The 19,910-nt window shown below is 43.2% G+C and overlaps 1 protein-coding gene across 3 annotated transcripts; it reads right to left on the reverse strand.

Annotated features, from left to right (window-relative positions):
- Positions 1–333: 333 nt before the first annotated feature.
- On the reverse strand, positions 334–17,127 carry CRK (CRK proto-oncogene, adaptor protein). Of its 3 annotated transcripts, none has more exons than XM_083875051.1 (3): positions 16,859–17,127; positions 9,202–9,737; positions 334–3,632 (listed from the first exon to the last, which is right to left on the reverse strand). In XM_083875051.1, the coding sequence occupies exons 1-3, from the start codon at positions 17,100–17,102 to the stop codon at positions 3,495–3,497; spliced, it is 918 nt and encodes a 305-aa protein (XP_083731177.1). In that variant the 5' UTR covers positions 17,103–17,127; the 3' UTR covers positions 334–3,494. The 3 variants fall into 3 exon arrangements, with proteins under 3 accessions (XP_083731177.1, XP_083731178.1, XP_083731179.1); XM_083875052.1 differs by lacking the exon at positions 16,859–17,127 and adding an exon at positions 10,178–10,605; XM_083875053.1 differs by having other exon boundaries at positions 3,515–3,632; positions 9,372–9,737.
- Between the last annotated feature and the right edge of the window lie 2,783 nt (positions 17,128–19,910).

The raw sequence follows: 19,910 nt of genomic DNA on the forward strand, positions 1-19,910 counted from the left end.
ATCCCCAGAGACTATTCCCTGACTTGTGCAGGTAGAATTAAGAGCAAGAGCCACAAAATCTCAACATTCCTCACAAGTTTCTTTTTGAAATGAGAATATGCATTTCCCCAACCCAACCCCTTGACTCATTTAATTACAGAAAGTCACCTTCTTTCAAATAAAGCCTATTTTATTGTTTGATAGGTTAACTTAGGTACCTTGGTTTGTCTTACTTCTGTAGTGCTGTGTTTAATTATTTTCATACTAACATGGGCAATTAAAAGTGGCCATACCCCCTCTATTTTTAATTACTAAATGCAAATACTCCAATAACTGATTGAGAAGGACTCTGAGTCAAAGTTTTGGCTATACTTTTATTTACTTCACGTACTATGAACATATACATTACATGCTACAAAAAAAAAAATAAAAAAGGACTTTAAACTGTCAAGAAAGTGGATAGTGTTATAATACAATGGCACATGTTCATATTTTTCTTCAAACAGGTTTGGTTAGAATCCTTCCCCAAAACCATTAACAAAAAGGAAGTGTTTTAAGGATGATTAGAAATATTTGCATTATTAACAAATACAATTCAAACAGATTAACAAGATTTAACCAGGTCATATATTAGTAAAAAGGCTGGGGCTTACCAAAATGAAATATATATTAAAAAACCATAGCAGCCAGTTGTAATTTTTAGTGTGATATAACGTGTAAATGCACCAGAAGAACACAGTGTAATTGAGCATTCTGCTTTCATGGTGTATTTCTAGAAATGATTATTCTAGTTCTAACACCTGCCTATGCACAAGAGACCAAAACCACAGCCAAGGAAGAGACAAAAGATTGTGACCAACATTCTGAGCAATGATTTTTTTGCACGCATCAGGGAAAAGAGAGGGAACAAACAGGAGAGGATAAACAAAGGCCACAAAAGGATTTCATCTACATGTTCATGGACATAGGTTCTACCTATTTGCCTTGAGGAGCCTGACAAGTTGAAATGTCTGTTTTGTCCAAATGCAAAGATACTCATTTCTATCACCTATGAAACAAAATCACATTTCAGCCTAGAACCGAAGGGTGGAGAACAGTTGCATTAATGTATCAGCTAAAAAAACTGCTTGACAAGAACTTGGGATTCTAGTGTAACAGCAGCTATTAAGACTCCTCTAGTTTCTTCATTTTGCTCTTTCAAAGTGTACAAATATTCACAATTTATACAGTCTTAATAAAACCACATCTACAAAGTTTGCAGGGTATTTGCTAGTTAATTAAATTCACGTCTTTTGTATTAAAAAGGCAAGGTTTGCATAATAAAACTTCCAAAAAAATGTTCTTTTGGTATCTTAATTCCTGATTGGAAAGGTACAAATATATGGGCTTTCATTAACTGCAGTTGGCAAAAATACTTCAGAACAGTGTCACTCTAAGGACATACTGTTTATTATGTTTCTTTTGCAATATGTGAAGAAAAATATAAGCATATATGGGCAACTGAAAAACTCAGTATTATGTCTGTTATTTAGAGTGCAGCTATTGAACAAAACCCTCCAAACAGTTACAGTGAATATCAACATCAGAGGAAAAATATAAATCAGCCTTAAAGAATCTGAGGAGTTACAGAACCTAGAGTTAATTTCTCAATTTTTTTTTCCCCTCAAAGTAAATTTTGTACTAAGCTAGAAGAGCTCCCACAATCACTGGCACATCACCCTAACCAGAACAGCAATCCAAGGTAGAACAGAGCTGCAATTCCTTGTTTCCATCCTTACCCCACTGTCCCTGCTGTCAGTTTTTGATAATAATCCTCAGTAGTGCTCATGAGACTGGTGATGGACAAGTGTGATTAACATTAGTCCACAGAATTAATGAGTGCCCATAACCTGAACATTACTCAGACTTGCAGATGGATTAGTTTTGAAGTAAAACAACTAGTACTTAAATAGAACAGAAATATTATAATTTCCAGCATGTTACAGAGTTCTGAGGTAAAGTGTTACCAGTATTGTTGTAGGGTCAGTGCCTCGCAGCAAAGGCCTTTGCAGCACGTGCGACCCACGAGCCATTGGGGTCACACGGGTTTGAAGCAACCAAACCCAACAGTTTCAGCTTGATGCTATTTAGAAAAAACCCTTCTGCATGGATTATACTGTAGTCAAAGTTACAAAATTTAGTTTGGTCACCAGAGTGCTGTCCTTGGAAAACAACCCAGGGTACAGGCAAGGGAGAGTTACTTCAGTGTTTAATTTCAGTTTACAAAACTTACTAAATCCATTCTGATTTATATTAGAGAAAACCAGATAATTAGAAGAACAGACTAAAAAACAACCATCGAGCAGTGCATAATACTGCCTACTCAATGCACTGATTTTCATCATGAGCTAGGAAGCCATATTTACTCTATTATGCCTTTTGAGAATCAATCCAGAAGCACACAATTATTTTCCATTAGTTTATTAAAAATAAAATCCTCATGAATCCGCTATCAAATATTTTACAGATGGGAATTAAACCAGAAGAGTCCCCAGAGTGTCTTTAAAATAAAACTAATATTTGGTTTGTCAGTTCACTGTGTTTGACACTGATTTGTACTGTAACAGTATTGTACAATATTGAAGAATTCTAGAAAAATTAAACTAGCCCTACACAATTTAATTTTATTGGAAAGCAGTGTCAATATTTTAGTATTATTTAGTGAATCAAACACTGCTTTAAAGCTACATATTAAAGTGCTATGCACGTAATTTTCAGCACTGATATGGAGGTTTACACTTCCATAAGCCTTGTATTTGTGGATAAAAGGAGATACTGTGTGTTAATAAAAATCTTAAATTAAAATCAGCTGCTATGTTTGAAGCATCAACAGTACTGAAGAAATCAATCTAGTGTCCATAAGCTTCTAGAATTCTGAGGTTGATTGGATCTGTCATTTACCATGGGAATGGTAAGGATCTGTAAATCACAAGGCTGTTCCCAGGGGCCCTGCACCAGCCTGTGCTGTGCACAGTGAACTGACCATGCAGAGCCCTGCCAGGGCACAGAACCCGGCACGGAAACACACACGGAGAGAGCTCCAGGAAAAATCTGAAATTTCTATCAAGGTATTGAATTGTCTACGGTTGATGTTCATTGCCTGAGGAAGAAGCAACATAAGCAATGGGCCCGGAGAGAGCTATAAATGTTCTCTGAACATCTAGAGCACTGCTTTCTCCAGCTGCTGCTGCTGGCCAGGTCCAGGCTGCCGTGCACATGGACATAAGCAGGCATTACAACCTATAATCATGGCCTAGTTCTGCCACTGGACACACGAGTTTTCTACTGTCGTACCCTGAATTACATGACCCTTGCTTAAGGAATGGTGGTGTTGAGTCCCAGGGGTTTGCAGGTTATCAGAATGCTTATCCAAGCAGTACTGCTTGCAGCGTCGGTCCGAGCTTAGTCTTGATGGCATCTGCAATAAAAACACGTTGAGATTGTTCCCATCTGTAAGAGCAACTGTTGAGCCACACTCAGCTGAAGTCCTCGTCAGGATTCTGTTGATCCAGCAGACGGACGTGTGTGAATGGAAAGTGGCCACGTCTGCCATTACATTCTCCTTCCCACTGACCACTCACGTTAATCTTTGTGACCTTTACCAGCTCACCGACCTGTGGGGTAAGAAATGCACAAGTTACAACCCAGAAACACAGCGAGGATGAGCTGCCACCCCTCCCTTGGTGTGCTGTCACCCACGTGCACCAGATACACATCTATAAAAAGCAGCTTCAGTCCTGACACCAGGACTTCGGTGTCTGAGACACCAGCCTGCCCCCAACGCCATTCACTCCAACAAAGGATATAAAGAAATGTGCCTAGACCAGGTGAGAACTACCTCAAGAGGCAGCAATCCAAAGCCAATCTTCCCAAGTGGTCTTGGGACCTGTCATCAGGTGCTATCCTGATAAATGTGCCTCGCTGGGCTGACAGAGGCCTGCACACTGCTGGGACTCCACCCAGAGCCTCATAAAGCAGGGAAGGCTTGCACCTGGACCAAGTGGACACTCATCTGCAAGCTCAACTGATCCTTAGTTTTGAAATTCCACTTTTCAAGGGAAGTGGAGGATCTCTCTCTCTTCACAGATTATAACAGGTGTATAAGAAGTGCCATAAGGCTGCTCTGTTCTTGCTCTGGGCATCCAGAGTCAGCCACTACCAAAGGCAAAGCCTTTCAGAATTTCAGTCTTTCCCAGCATGGATTTCTTAGAGAATCACAGAATTGTTTAGGTTGGAGAAGATCTTTAGGGTCATCAAGTCCAACCAAGTCCAGCACTCATGGGAATAGTAAAGACAACTGATGCCCTCTCCCTCTTGCCCAGGATACATCTCCTAATGTCCCCCCTAATATTGCCAGCACCAACTTCAAAGGCAACATCTATCAACCCCCTGTGACACAGGGACAAACTGCACAGCAGGCACTGCCCAGGGCTGTGCAGGTGGTTCAAATCAGGACACAAGTCCAGGTCTGATCAGCCCCCAACTCTGTTTCATATTTAAGGGTACTTCAATTAAGTGGCACTTACACAACCTGAGGAAGCACAATTTACATTGTAAAGACACTCACTGGAGAGTTAATGAATGCACCACTGAAAAGCTGCCTACCCATTCCTACCCCTCTGCAGAATTTTATCAATAACCTGGATTTATGAGTAACGTACAACAGTTTTTAGAATTCTTCCCACATCACAGATGGGGGATGCTTTTGGGATAGATACACTGTATTTTCTTTCACTAATACTGTAAATAAACTCTGAAGGTGTGGCCAAAGGCCTCGCTGCATTTCATGCAGAAATTCACTGAATATAGAGTTCTAGTTTACACAGATGCTCATCACTGTGTCCCAAATCCATCCAAAACACAACCTCATTATTTGCACTTTCTGGGCAGCCAACAAAGAACAAGAAAAACAATTTCAGATGTTACCAATCTCCATTAACTTTACAGGTTTTAATCACTTGCAATCTTTTGCCAGAACAGCTTTTATCAGTTCATAAATTCAACCCCTTTCATAGACATTTAATTAAGCTTCCCATACCTCTCATGATTACTTATCTGGTAATGAGAGGCCCATAGGGACTCTTGCTGTAGCTTTATTTTTGCCTTTTGTAGTCATTAGTATAGACATTTTAATGAATCATATTTTGAAGAAAATCCTCTTATGTATTAGCTACAGGCAAAAGGAAGCCTTCCTCCAGTACTGGATGCAAGCTTCAGCTCTTTAGGAATTTAATCATACAGTTTGTATAATTTTACTACTGCTAATAACCACTGGGGGGTTGTACCAACAAAAATACTCTGCTGACCAAAACAATACATCAGCTATAATTTAACAAGGGTAAGATTTCAATGTGACAATACTAGAAGTAGAAAATCTGATTTCCTAATCACAGCCATTAACCAAAACAATGTCCCAGATAACTTGAAACTGCTTCAGACCTGGTTATAATCCACAGATCAGCCTTCACCAGAACAGTGTTTAACCTCCAACCCACTGGGAAGGGAAAAGCACAACTTACACTGAAGTTTGCTGTCTTAAGACTGCTGGCCTCTGCTCTGCTCTCACAGCCTAATTAGTGTTAATTAGGGTTTCTCTTGGATGCCATACAATAAACTCACCTGCAAAAGGTGGGTTCAATGAGCAATGACAGTGAGTTACAGTATGGGATGCTTGTGAAACTGCCTGGCTCCCAGAGCATCCTGTAGCTGGATTTTGGTTTCCAGGGGTGTTTCAGGGTCACTGCAGCCAAGGGACACTCAATTAAGAATTCCCCTCACTATACAGAGCTACACTTGAAAGCTGCATTTCAGTAATTGTTAAATGAGGAGAGACCTCTGAGGTTAAACATTCCTCTTTTGCCAGTACAGTAATTTCATTTAGCAGACATACTGATGCAATTTTTCATTTCCATTTCATTTATATATACAAACCTTCTCATTAATTCTTTTATATATATATATATCTTTACATCTGTCAAAGCAGGACTAATTTTAAGCAAACAGGGACCATTTCACAAATGGCTCCATTAGATCCTGACTAACTGAAAGATCTTTCTAGATCTGCTTCAAACCTCTGCCTCTGAAGCCATAGTTCAACCACTCTCCTGAAGACAATACAGAGAACCTTTCCAAAAATTTCTTATTATTACAAGTGGTGAAATTTTAAAACCTTTAGGCTAGCAGTGGATGCTGTCTGTGAATTCTCCTCACTTTTAGCATTGATTTATGGCAACATTAGTCCATAGTGCATCATCCCACCAAGCACAGCACCTCAGGAACAACACTGTACCCTGCTAGAAAGCCAGGTTTGTCTCAGTCTTCATCAGAAGTTTTAAAACTAAATATACCCCATATGCTTCAAAGCAAAACTGAAGGTTCAAGTGAAGACTTCTGTATGCTGTGGTTTTATTCCAAGTACTCCTCTTTGGTGAGGTCAAGGTGGCAGAGTTCTGCTACTGTTACAAAGAAAAAAAATAAATCGATCGATCTCAGAGTTATTCACCACACAGATCTTCCCTTTTTCTCCTCTATTTTCTCTTAAAACAGACTGAAAACTCCTTGCATAGGTCCAGTTACATGCAAAACAAATATCAACTTCTCCTGCTGAATCTTTTTTCCATAATAGAGCACAGACTTTATTAGAACATCACCTGCTCTAATCCTCCTTCCTTGAACTCTTCAAAAGCATGTCAGGCTTAAAATAACAGAACAGCACAGATATTCTGTTTGCAGTTTGGGCAAAAACTGTTTGATGTTAAGAATCTATTTTTCTAAGAGAAACAGTGGGATCCACCCCCTCCCATGAATATTGCCAGATTTAAGGATAAGAGCTTTCATTTGGAAAGAATCCCACTTGCTGTATTTATAAAGAGGTCTGGGCAAAAATGGTCTGATAAGATTTACATAATGCTCTCTACTAAGTTATCTAAGAAAGAGATCTCTAAATAAACAGAGAAGGAACGCCATGAAGTGAAAGGGAATGTGGAAAAAGGAGACAACAAGAAACAGCACTTTGATAGACAGGATGGAGAAAAACTTGGGAGAAAATGAAGTGCATATTGCTTTTTATCCTGTACAGACATTGAAAGCAAGTTAGAAACATTGTGATTGGAAGTGATAAAAGCTGCAAAGCTTTGAAGGCCACTAGAAGCAGTGATAAATGACTCACTTTTTAAAACTAAAAGTTTACAATATTACATACAGAATAAAGAACCACCACTGCCATTGCATTTCTGAAATGGAGAGCAAGACAGAATATAACACCCTAACCAAGAGGGCCAACTGATAATTATTTAAGTAGCTTTAAGAGGCCCAAAAAGCCCATTTCTGGACCCCAGAAATTTCCTGTGGTCACAGGAGTGTCAAGCTGAGCTGACACTTCTCAGCTGCCCCTCCCAAACACTTCAGCTACTCAGACTTTCCCATCAGTTTGTAGAAGACACTGGAGGTGTAAGGCAGCTGAGAAAAGAGAGGTGTTACCCACAAAAGTGCTCTTCCCACAGCACAGCACTCCTGCCCAGATCATGTGAGTTTTGGTGAAGAGGACTGAACTAACCTAAGATCAGCCCTGGCACTCACAAAGCTGATCCCCAGCGTGGAAAGCATTTCCTTTCACTCTAAGTTGCTTATGGCCTGGATTAGCAGCATTTCCTCACTCTCCCTATTTCACTCCGTGCTCCCAAATCCTGCACTGGGCAGCACTGTGGGGCTCTTTGGTGGAATAAAGTGTGAAGTTAAGGCTTAAGAGAATGCAAAATTCAGAAAGAAAACCAAAAGGTTTTGCTAAATATGCCACAACAGCATCCAATCTACCATCTGGTAATTACAACAGCCTGAATTCAGGAATATTCCCGAGCTCCAGGAGGTAACTGGGTGGAAAGAGTGAGAAAAAGGGAAAGAGACAGCATTTTATGAGAGTTTGAAGGGTAAAAATCCTCACATTTCCCCAAAATCTGGTGAGTTTACATAAGATTTCCATACCTGCTTCTCAACCTAAAAATACTCAGACCTATAACAGAATGTGTAGCAACTCAAGAGTATATTTACTACCTACATGGGAAAGAACTCACATCTGCCAGGCTGCACATCAATTATCCATCTGCAGCATGTGCTGCATCTCCCAGTTCTGTAGCAGACACCACCTACAGCTGCCAGATCACTGAAGTCCTGGAGTGCCTCTTGTGCTATGCACAATTACACAAAGTATTTGAGAGTGAAGAGGAGATGCTCTGACTCAGCACAGAAACTGTTTTTCCCCAAGTACTTAAAATGTTATATAAACAGGAAGTCAATTAGGTATCAGGAAATTCCAGAGCCTCTAGCTCAAAGAAAGCCTAGATTAAAGACTACAATTTACATATCCTAAGGCAAAGGTTTGCCATGGGGAATACCTTAGTCTCGATTTCCTCAAATGTAATTTGGGGGAGAACTATCTGATGTGGAGAGATAGAGCACTCCAGTCACCTTTTTCAGAGGAAAAAAGACAAATCAAAAAGGGCCTGTGCAATCACTTGATCCTGTCAGGAAGTGAATCAACCTGGGGAAAACTCAGTGCTTTACTACAAACCCTACTCCATCAATCACTGCTTTATACCAGACCTAACCAGCTGTGATGTAAACTGTAAAATGCTCCTGCCTCAAAGCTAAACCCAAAGTAATCTGCTTGAGGTGATGATACAATTAAATTTTCTGTGTGATCATCATCTCAGTCCAGGTAATTTCAAAGTGTATCAATGTTTCCACTGATTGCTTTAAAACTGCTGACACATTGGGGAGAAAAAAAATACCCAACACAACACAAACCAACAAACAACCCAGCACACCTTGTACAGATTGTGGTGAGGCACACAACAGCACACACAGGTTCAGACACACAATTTATGAGCTGCTCCCTCTCCCTCCCCCCCATAATAAACTGAAAACATGGATGGGGAAACACTTATGTTAGTGATGGTTGACAACAGACACAATACTGGTTCAGTAACCTAATAATAATCAACAATAATCTAATTTACAAGTGACTACAGTCACTCATTTTATCTATAACTTATTAATCACAACGTAAAACCAGTATTACAAATCTTTTCCCTTTCTCATTCCTCCAAAAACTACCACATGAGCGAAAGGGAAAAAAAAAAATCCCTTGAACAGATCTCTTCCTTCTAAGTTTTGCCCATTATGTACCTCCAAAGCCAAGGCTGTCTTGTCGTAGGCATTAGGGACTCGCTTCTGGATAACCCGGGCATAAATAGGGCCATTCTGAAGGTTAGGGAGCGGAGTGTTGATGCTGGGCTGGGCATAGGGCCCTGGCTCCGGCCCACCCAGTGGTTGTGGGTGGGAACTATCCTGGTTACCTCCAATCAGAGTGGGGACTGAAGCAGAGGAAGGTCTATACTTCTCGACGTAAGGAACGGGAATCATTCCCCTCTTCCCTTCGCTGTCTTCTGCGTTCCACCATTGCTCTTCAGGCTTATCCCGGATTCTCAGTATGTCTCCTTTCTTAAAGGGCAGGTCTTCCTCGTCATTGCCATTAAAGTCAAAGAGTGCCCGCACATACTCGGCCTCCTCCTGCCTGAGGATGACCCCGCTATTCTGCCTCGAGCGAGACACAGGTTCTATCAAGGTTGTAGTGTCCAAATAGTGGATTTTGTAGAATTCCAGTAAAGATGGCAAAGAATCAAACTCTTGGTCACCTATTCGAAACCTGGTGGGATTCGACCCTGGAAAGAGAAGGCGACATGTCAAAGGGAGCATTAAAACTATAAATCAAACATTTGAGGAGACAAATACATTTAAACAGAAGTATTTTGACACCAAATTTGATCACCTTGACATCATATTCAGCTTTTCTGAGCATTTTCAATCAAAGGCAGCACTATCATGATCACGAGTACATTTTTTTTAAGAAAGATTTTGTCAAGGAAGGAAAAGAGAAATTCTTTAGAACTGCCAAACTTCCCGAGTTAGGATAAAAATATCTTTGTTTCTTTCAATGTTATATGGACCCAACATAAAAACGTTCAGTAGATCAGGGTTTCTCAGGAGCCTGTACAATTCTCCTGTTTTAAACTGTAAATATAGGAAGTAAAATTTGGTACCATTTCTCTTCTGCTGTTGAGATCTATTTCCAAAGAACAACATGGCAATAATGGTGATTTACCTGTTGTAACATCTTGGGTTAAAGGCATGGACACTACAGAAAACTGCTTTGCACGGCAGCAAACAAGTGATGTCAATGAGCAAATGAAGTTATTTTTCATTTTGATAAAAGGTACCAGTAATGAAAATTATCTCCATTCTATGCAATGCAAATCAACAACATATATTTTCATAACAGGTATGACTCAGCCTTTGAATCTCAAGTCCTGTAGCTTCTTTGCCACATTTGTCAGACGGAGCCTAAGCTATAAATCCAAACCTCAAACACACTGGAATACAGATGATGTTCACATCCAAGCCATTACAAGCATCAAAGTGCAGAATATCCATTTCCAATCTCTGTGCTGTGCTTTTTTTTTTTTCCACTTTATGTTCTTCAGGCTCAGCTGGGGAAAAACACACATATGATGTTCTATTTCCACCCTGCCCCATGCAATCAGTTGTGGGAAGAACTGGGGAATGCTGGGGGAAGGGAGTGCAGATGAAAAGATTTATACTTTAATGAGTAACTCTTTTAGCAAGAAAGAGATGCTTACTTTGCAAGTCTGTTTTCTCTGCAGGGAATATCTAACAGTCCCAAGCCTTAGCTCTGGAGTACAAAGCTAGCAGAATCTTTCAAGCTGTCACTGATCCAAAACTCCCTGCAAAGTAGCACTGTCAGCATGGAAAGCTAATGTTACAACAAGTTCTTTCAGAAGAGCAAAAAGGGGTTCTAACAGAGAAAAGGGCAGATTCAATAAGATCGACACAGACAAACACCCAAGAAATGAGTTCTGAAGTATCCTGAAGGAACAGGAGCGTTAGTGGAGCTGGTTAAAGGAAATTCGAAGGAGCAGAACTAAGTCATTGGAAAATGCACGTTTGCATGCTTTAAGAGCCCTGAAAGGCTCTCAAAAGAAATTAATACAAACACAGTGAGCCAAATCCCAAAAGCAATAGCCTCGAAAAACTGCAAAAAACCCCTGCAAACTGGCATCACCAAGAGATAAAGGAAGTTAATGTAATTATCAGTGAGAAAGGTGAGCTCAGCATGGGAAGAGATTTAAGAGTCCATCATATTCTCCCAAAGAGTAGTGCTCAGAGGATACAAAACCCCCTCAACTTTCATTGCTGAGATGTAACTTAGAGCTCTAGACTTGGCCAGAACCCTGGAATTTCATCCCATTGGCATTGTCAGCTCTGTGGGCTCACAGGAGATGAATTCTGGCTGGACAGGCAACATGCCCACACCACTTCAGGACAGCTCAGTGTAAAACTGGGGAATGCTGCACTTCCATTAGAGTTAGAAGTGGGAAATCAAGTGGAAAATACATCAGCTTTCAGACCAACCTGGTGACAGAAACATGAGCAAACACTTTGCACTATTTTAGCTGTGCACCTTAAAGGATCGAGGCTTGACATTTGAGAAAAAAAAATCATGGGAACTTTAAGAGCAGGGCAGCAAAGTTCTTTGCAGCCATATGGAGAAGACAATCTCAGGGAAGTTCACTGACATGGAACTTATTTCACATGACAGAAATAGAACCTGAAACATCAATTTACCTCAGTGAAACCTGCTACAAGCTGACTCAGCCAAGGGGCTGAGCTCTGTCTCAGCAATGTAGGGATCCACAGAAAAATCTTCACAGATCACAGAGAACGAGCAGTTCATCAGTAACATTCATCAGACTGGTCAACCTTCACCAGGATGAACAAGGCATTTGGTAAAGTCCTTGTTTTGTTTTTTTTGTTTTTTTTTTTTTTCCTTTGGAACACGCTCACCCTCTTGAATTAATGCACAACAGCCTGAGGGACCTGCCAAGTGTACCTGAATACAAGTTGGACTTTAAGAAGAAAAGTCCTCTGGAACATTATGTACAGGGAAGGAGTGACAGAAATCACTGTACTGTATCCTGGCAAATCAGACCCTAAGAGGTGTTTTGCACAGCTGAACAACACAGACCCTCCAAATTCTGGGATCAGAAAGATCAGTGCACTCCCTGAAGGGACAGAGAGAAAAGCACCAGAAAGGAGAGATGCTGTTCTCACAGAGACCACACTGCCAGAAAACCATGTGCATTTCTGATGCTTTTCTTTTAAAAAAAACGTAAGGCAGCTACAGAAATCTGAGAAGATCTAGAACAAGCAATCTACAAACTTAACCTAAATTATTCATCAATTAATATAAAGGCAGTGACCTCACAAATGTCTGGAGAACTTAAATAGAAGACTCCTAACATTCAGCTAAAACAGGCATAAAAAGGACAACATAGTTCAAAGCCACAGTTGGTAAAATGCAGATTGGAAATAAAATACAACTCCACCTTCTCAAGCAATTGGAAAATTTTCCATCAGTCTAAGGCTTTTGTGGATACTCTTGTTCAGCTACAAGAAATTAAGTGATGCTCACATGCAGTGGGGAAATGATTCCACTCTCTACAGGTTCACAAGTTTTGTCATTGCCTGATATAATGAAATTCAGAGATTAACAGATTTCAGGCTCAGAGGAATTCTTCAGCCTCTTGTTTAAACTGCAACACTGCTCATACCTGCAGGCCAATGGAATAATTCAGGCAAAATCTAACACAAGAAAAAGTTACAGCAAAAAGGCGAGTGGGGTATTTTTGGGAATAAGAGCAGTTTTCATTCGTGATCCTGGGATTTCTCTTGAAGGCACAAGTCTGAGCAGCACAGTGTGCACACCTTCGGAGGGCTCCCAGGGAGGAGCACAAGCATGGGAAGGTGAGTCCAGATCCTGGAGGAACTTTAGTCACTTCCTGTGAAAGTTGGGACACTTGAGCACTGGAAATTCTCTTTCTGCAGCCTGGCACTGCTGAAGAGGAGCTGCTCAGGAAGTATCTCCACCACCAGCACTGCTCAGCTGAGCAAGACTGACTTTATGAATGAGAAGCACAAAGGGCTGAGTATCCTCCATCTCTACTAACCTAACTCCAGTCACCTCAGGATGCCACAAAACCCCTGCTCTCCCAAAAGTGAGGAAAGAGTTAAAATTCAAAGGGTCCCACAACTGAGGAAAGTTTCAAACCTGGCTTTTATCAGTTCTCTGTTTATGATGCACATTCTCTCTCATCACAGCCCTCTGACACTGTGCTGCCTTTGTGTCAGTCTGGGAAAAGGTGCTTGTATATATTTTAAATATTGTACAGATACTGGGGAATTAGAGCTATAAACCACCCAATATTCTACTGATTGGGTGGGTGGTGAAACCACAGAGGAACTTCTCACTTTCTCAGATATCTCAAGGGATTTGCATTTCTCTCTTCACTCCAATTTTTAGTGTCAATAGGGAGTTTTCTCTTTATTCCCAAGCTTTGGAAAGCTTTTCCTTCGCAGAAATACAGGTCTTTATTTTTGCATCTGGTTTTGTCCTGTAAGGGTGGCTCCCTTTCCCAATTCAGAGTGTGTTTAGGGCCTTATCACAGCTCTTATCACACAAGGCACCAGTGAGATACCTCGGTGATGTAAGCCACTTCCTCCTGGAGCATATGGGAACTGGGCTCTGAAGGCACCACATTCCAGTCCCTGTGCTTCCCCCACCCCCACGGGGACACCTTTTTTCCTTGTTCTCAAGTACCTTCCTACCCGTGCTGAGCAGAACAAATAAATCCCATGAACGGCCTATAAAAACATAAAACTCTATTGAGTGGAAGAGCTCTGAGCACACCAGGAAAATATTCACTCAGGAGTCATAGACTCATTTCTGCAGATCACCAGAGGATAAGAGCAGATGTCTAATACAGGCACTTTCTGAAGTTGAAATTAGTCTGCATTTAAATATATTTTGATCTCAATATAAAAATGAAAAAGAAACCAACCCAAACTCAAGCATCAGAGTTAAACCACTGTGCTCACACATCCCTAAAGCCACTTCATCCAGAGCAGAGTGTGGGTATCATTCTGTAAGGATTCCATGAGTCCAGGAAGTTCAGCCACAATGGAAGTGATTTAGAAGCATTTACATTCAGAATCGTGTTCTTAAAACTCATAAATGGTGAAAACAGCAATTTCTGTATTTTATCTGTCATGGTTGCCTACTTCAGACAGGTAAATTTAATAACATTATAAAGCTTCTGTCTTTATAATGCTGCACTCTCAAGAGAGAACATTTCCATCTTTAGGTATTTCAGACATTTTTAGTGCATATCACACATTTTTACCCCAAGCCCCCATGTCAGATTGCAAACACATGACAGATTTAATATTTCCTCTGCTGTCCATCACCATGCTAAAGCCTGCATGGAGCACTTTGTCTTGTCTGGGATTTCTTTAGCCATAACTGTGATACTTCATCACAAACGATCCATTTCCACTTAAAACAGAATGTTTTTCTTTCCCACAATTCACTGATTTATCCTGTTTTTTTAACATCTTTAAAACATTCCAGGAAGACATAAAAAGTTCTGTTCAATTCCTTTTTCTTTGTTGCTCTGAAAAATCACCTGCAAGAAGTTAGGAACTGCAGCACCAGTCAAAAATTCAATTTAACAAAGAGTTTGCAAAGTTTACTTTATACTTGAGAAATCAAATAATCATGTTTTCATGACATTGTGATTTTTAGGGAAGACAAAGCTCCTCATCTCATTCATTCTATGCTGAGGATTCCCAACCCCTGAGAGCAGCCAGGAATTTCACAGACACTGAGCCCAACAAAAATCAACCCAAGAACCCAACCTGGAATATTCAAATTTCCCAGAGAGACCTCTGCATTTGCCAAACAATAAATTGCTAACAGAATTGTACCATACTAAAATATAGCGATTTTGTTTTTCCTGATGTTTTAGCTTGGCCACAATAAACAAGCAGGACAATTTGCAAACATTTAACTCTTTTTACTGCATTAACTTCCCTACCCAAACACAAAATCATCTTCAATCTTTTACTTATGTTTTCACCTCCCTTCCACTGCAGAACAACCTCCCACTTATTTTTTTTTTTTCTGAAAGAGCACCTTAATTACACTTGAAGTATAATTTAATATAAACCTCCCCAGCACTTTCTTTGGTTGGAGTGTGAAGACAGCAGTTATCAGCATGGAGGCACGATTAAATTAAAATTACTAAAATCAGCGTGGGAGTGTCTGTAGTGCAGGAGGTGATGCATCACCCCTCCCAAGAACATCCAGGGGACAAACAAAAAGGAGACCAACCAAAACATAATTATACTTTTTTCAGATATATTAAGCCTACTGTGCCACCAGCTTACACAGCTACTCTTTTAAAACAGAAGAGAATTACAAGGTACTTCATGATTTTAACCAGAGCCAGCCCACAGAATGCCACAAAATGTTACTGAGCTTAGGATGTAATATAAGAAAAAAGTCAGGATGGCTGAAGTGATGCCACTGTTTTTCCAAAGATGAGAAAAAAAATGCTCCCCAAAAAGCAAGTGGCAGATACCCGTGACCCAGTGTTTTTTACTGTTTCTAAAATCCAATTAGGTTGGATTCACAACAAACCATCCTGGTGACTGACTCTGCTCTACACAACACCAGCCACCCTTGTCAGCACTTACAGCACCAAACCTGTCTGCACACACCTGAAACAACAGGGAACCCACCACATTCTGACCCCCCACAGCAGCAATAACTTCCACTTGCAGCTGAATTCAGCCACCTCTAACTTCCACCTGTGGAGCTCCGTAACCTGAGTGCACTGTGCAGCTCCAGGAGGCTCCTGGGATAAACAGGATGAATTTAGACTTTCCCCATTCTTCCAGTCTGAAATGCTTCCCCTGTATGACTGTGAAAACCTACTGACACTAATTTTGGTTTCTCTAAGATTATCTCTTTAGTCAAGCACTCTGTGCAGAGACTGAAAAATAAAACAAGTGTTGTTACATCTTTCCAATACTGGTCTCTTATCCCGCCCATAGACCCACACCAGAGTGCCTCTGTCTACTTTCTGCCAAAAAAAGTTCACCAAATCTCTTATTACACAGGTTTACTATAATTAACAATTATCAGGTGGCTCCTTGCTGAGATGCCAATCACACATCCACATCATTTTGCAAGGATTAATATCCAAACTCGAGCAGTTCCAGCACCAACTTCACTAATTCCCTCAGCAGGGACAGCCCTGCCTTTGGACTGCAGGCTCTGACACATCCGAGGGTTCTGCACTGCTGGGGTTTAGTTGGACTGAACAGCAAAAATGCTGCCGATCACAGAGCTTCTCCCTCCGGCACAATCAGCACCTTCTGCTCCTGAACTGTTACACTTAAACGGGTTGTTTTCATCACTACATGTTCAGTTGATGAGAAATAATATCAAACTTCTCCTTTCAAGAGGAAAGAAACTGAACTTCAGATCTGATTTAGAGAAACCACTGTCTTTACATCCTGAAGAGTTCCCACCACTGGGACTCAGCCTCGCTGATAACACAAAACTGCCTTGTCAGAAGTCACACTTCGGGGATGACACTTCCACAAGAACCACCTCGCGGCTGAGATGACACGGGAAAAAAAAAAAAAAATCTAGGAATTATCGCTAAGAGGGGTTACGGAAACAAAGAGGTGCGAGGCTGGAGCTGCAGGACGCTGGCTTTGGTGTGGCACAGGTGCGGACAGGGCGGCCCCAGCTCCGGAACACGGCTGGACTCCACCACAAAGCGCCCCACGCCCGCAAACACCGCCCCGGCTGCCCTGCCCGGGGCTGCGGGCACCGCCGGCGCTGGGGGTCACTCACCCGGGGCCCCGGGGCCCTCGCCGCCGGCCCGCCGGGCTCCCGCCGGCCCCAGGCTGTTGACGATGTAGTGCGAGACGCGGGAGCTCTCGGACACGGACAGCACGAAGTCGCCGGGGATGGTGCCCGAGTCGCGCACCAGGAAGGTGCCGTGGCGCTGGCCCTGCAGCAGCGATACGGCCTCGGCGCGGCTCAGCCGCCCCCAGTACCAGCTCGCCCGGTCCTCGGAGTCGAACTGCCCGGCCATGGGGGCCGCGCTCCTCCCCCGCCCGCGGCCGCCGCCGCCGCCGCCGCCGCCGCCGCCCGCGGAGCCGCTCAAAATGGCGGCCCCGGGCCTGACCTCACCTACCGGACGTGACCGCACGCTGGAGGCGTGACGTCATCTCCCCGCGCGGGCGAGACGGGGCGGGCTGTGAGGGGGAGGCGGGAACGCGCCGTGGGGAACGGCACGGCACGGCACGGCACGGCACGGCACGGCGGCATCGACCGGGCCGGGAAACACCGCTGGAGTCACCCAGGCCGACCCCAACACCACCTTCTTCACCAGTCCGGTCGTTTCTTGAACACCTCCGAGCGTGGTGGCTCCGCCACATCCCTGAGCAGCCCGTTCCAATGTCTAATGACTTTTTCTGGGAAGAAGTTCTTCCTGATGTCCAGCCTAAACCTCCCGTGACACAGCTTGAGGCCGTTTTCCCTTGTCCTGTCCCTTATTCCCTGGGAGCAGAGCCCGACCCCCACCTGGATCCAACCTGGTTTCCAGCAGTTGTGGAGAGCTAGAAGGTCCCCCGTTTTCTCCAGGCTCCCTCAGCCTCTCCTGGTGCTCCAGATCCTTCTCCAGCTCTGTTCCCTTCTCTGGTCGTGCTCCAGCTACTCTATGTCCTTCCTGAACTGAGGGGTCCAGAACTGGACACAGAGCTCGAGTGTGGCCTTACCAGTGCTCAGCACAGGGGGACAGTCCCTTCCCACACCATTCCTCGCCTGAGGAGGCTACAAAGATGGGGAAGGGTCTGGAGAGAAAGTCTTATGAGAATGGACTGAGGTTTGTTCAGCCTGGAGAAGAAGAGACTGAGGTCAGACCTCGTTGTGGTCTTCAGCATCCTCCTGAGGGGCAGCACCAACTTCTGCTCTGTGACCAGGACAGAACCCGAGGGAAGAGCAGCAGCTGTGTCAGGGGAGGATTAGGTTGGATATTAGGAAAAGGTTATTCCCCAGAGGGTTCTGGGGCACTGCACAGGCTCCACAGGGAATGGGAACGGCCCCAAGGCTGCCAGAGCTCCAGGAGAATTTGGACAGTGCTCTCAGGGATGCACAGGGTGGGACTGTTGGGATATTTGTGCAGGGCCAGGAGTTGGAATGGATGATCCTGGTGGGTCCCTTCCAGCTCAGGCTATTCTGTGATTCTGTACATTAAAGGCTGCCGCCCACAGTGTTTTCCTTCAGGGCTGTGCCAGCAGCTTCTGTCCTCATCCTCCCTGCCAGCCACATCTTCCCACCCCACAGCTGTGCCAGCACAGCTGCTTTTCATGGGACTACAAACTGAATTGGGCCAACGAGCTGTTCTGGGTTAAAAATAGCCCTGTGAAATAAAAAGTTTCATTTTATTCAGGGCAGTTCACTGAATTACCACAGAGGTCTGCAAGAGGGAACAGCTTAAGTTCCACTGGTGCCAGAGAAGAACTGTGTGTGTGGGCACGCACAAATTAAGAATTATATCTGTAAGAAACAAAGCAATATTTACCCCTTTTAGATCGTTCTCCAAGATCTCCTAAATCCCAGAGTAACATCTGTCAATGTGTGTAGAATTCTGCTCCAGCTCTGCTCAGTTCTGTGAGCTTTTTTTTTCACAGAAAGGAATGTGCTTTTTCAACTGTGTCGTCTCCCAGTGGCAGCACTTGCATAAACAATGTTAGAGCACAGCTGTCCCTGACTGTGAGGGTGCTGTGCTCCTCCCTGCCTCCCAATATCCTGCTTTTTTGTAGGGCCTGTAGCTGTCTCCTGGATGAGACCCTGCCATTGTGTCAGGTAGCCAGGGCTGTCCTAACCTTCACAATATCCCTGTGAGAAAATATTCTCTTTTACAGATGGGGAGCCTGTGGTTCACCAAATCCATAAGAAAACACCAGGTGCTTGATTTCAGCCTTACAAATGAACATCCTTCCTCTGCTGATGCTGTTCTTTCTCTCCCCAGGTGGACTGGAGGTAGGAGCGAGCCCTAATCCGTTTGGAAGGCAGTCCCGGTTTCCGTGGTGATGTCTGGGCTTTGCTGGCCAGCTGCAGGAATAGCACACGCACTTCCATGGCTTTTTCACGGGTTTGAAAAGCTGCAGATCCTTGTTGAGAGCCCAGGACGGCAGGAGAGTTAAATCATATCCGCAGGAACACGTGTCTGTTCTGTCCAGTGTTCACAGACCTCAAACAAACAAATCAACCAAGACTTTATTAGGGCAAAATTCATCATTTTTCTGACTCCTGCCAGACCGCTGCATAAAAGTCTCCTTTTTTGAGGGCCCACAGACTGTTCTTTTTTCCCCCTCCCTTCCCTGTCCCTATCTCCTGTTTTCAGATGATCCCAGAACTGCAGGAATTGGTGTTTTCCCCCAGGTTTTGGTTTTGGCTGATGTTGGGAATTCTGTCGCACGAGCTCTCTCTGGTGGTCAAAGCTGTAAACCAATAACTCTCCAATATCGCGCCCGTGGGTGGTTTTATGCTAGAATTATTTCACAGCATCATGGAATAGTTTAGGTTGGAAGGATCCTCGTAGATCATCCAGGTCCAACCCCCAGCCCTGGACAGAGACACCTCCCACTAGGGCAGGTTGCTGAGAGCTCCATCCACCCTGGCCTTGATCACTTCCAGCTTATCCACAGCTTCTCTTCTACAGTCACCTTCTCACCTTCATTATTTGTAAAAGCCTTTCCTTACTTGGCATTTCTGATAATGACTGGTAGCCTTTCCCAAGTTTCTTTTTCCTCCCCTGTTTAAACGCTGCATCTCTCAGTAGTTTATTACCTTTTACCCATCCCTGCTGCACAAAGGCTACAACAAGGCAGAGCCC

Source organism: Zosterops lateralis (genome assembly GCF_965231275.1).
Source record: "Zosterops lateralis genome assembly, chromosome: 19".
Taxonomy (NCBI): Eukaryota; Metazoa; Chordata; class Aves; order Passeriformes; family Zosteropidae; genus Zosterops; species Zosterops lateralis.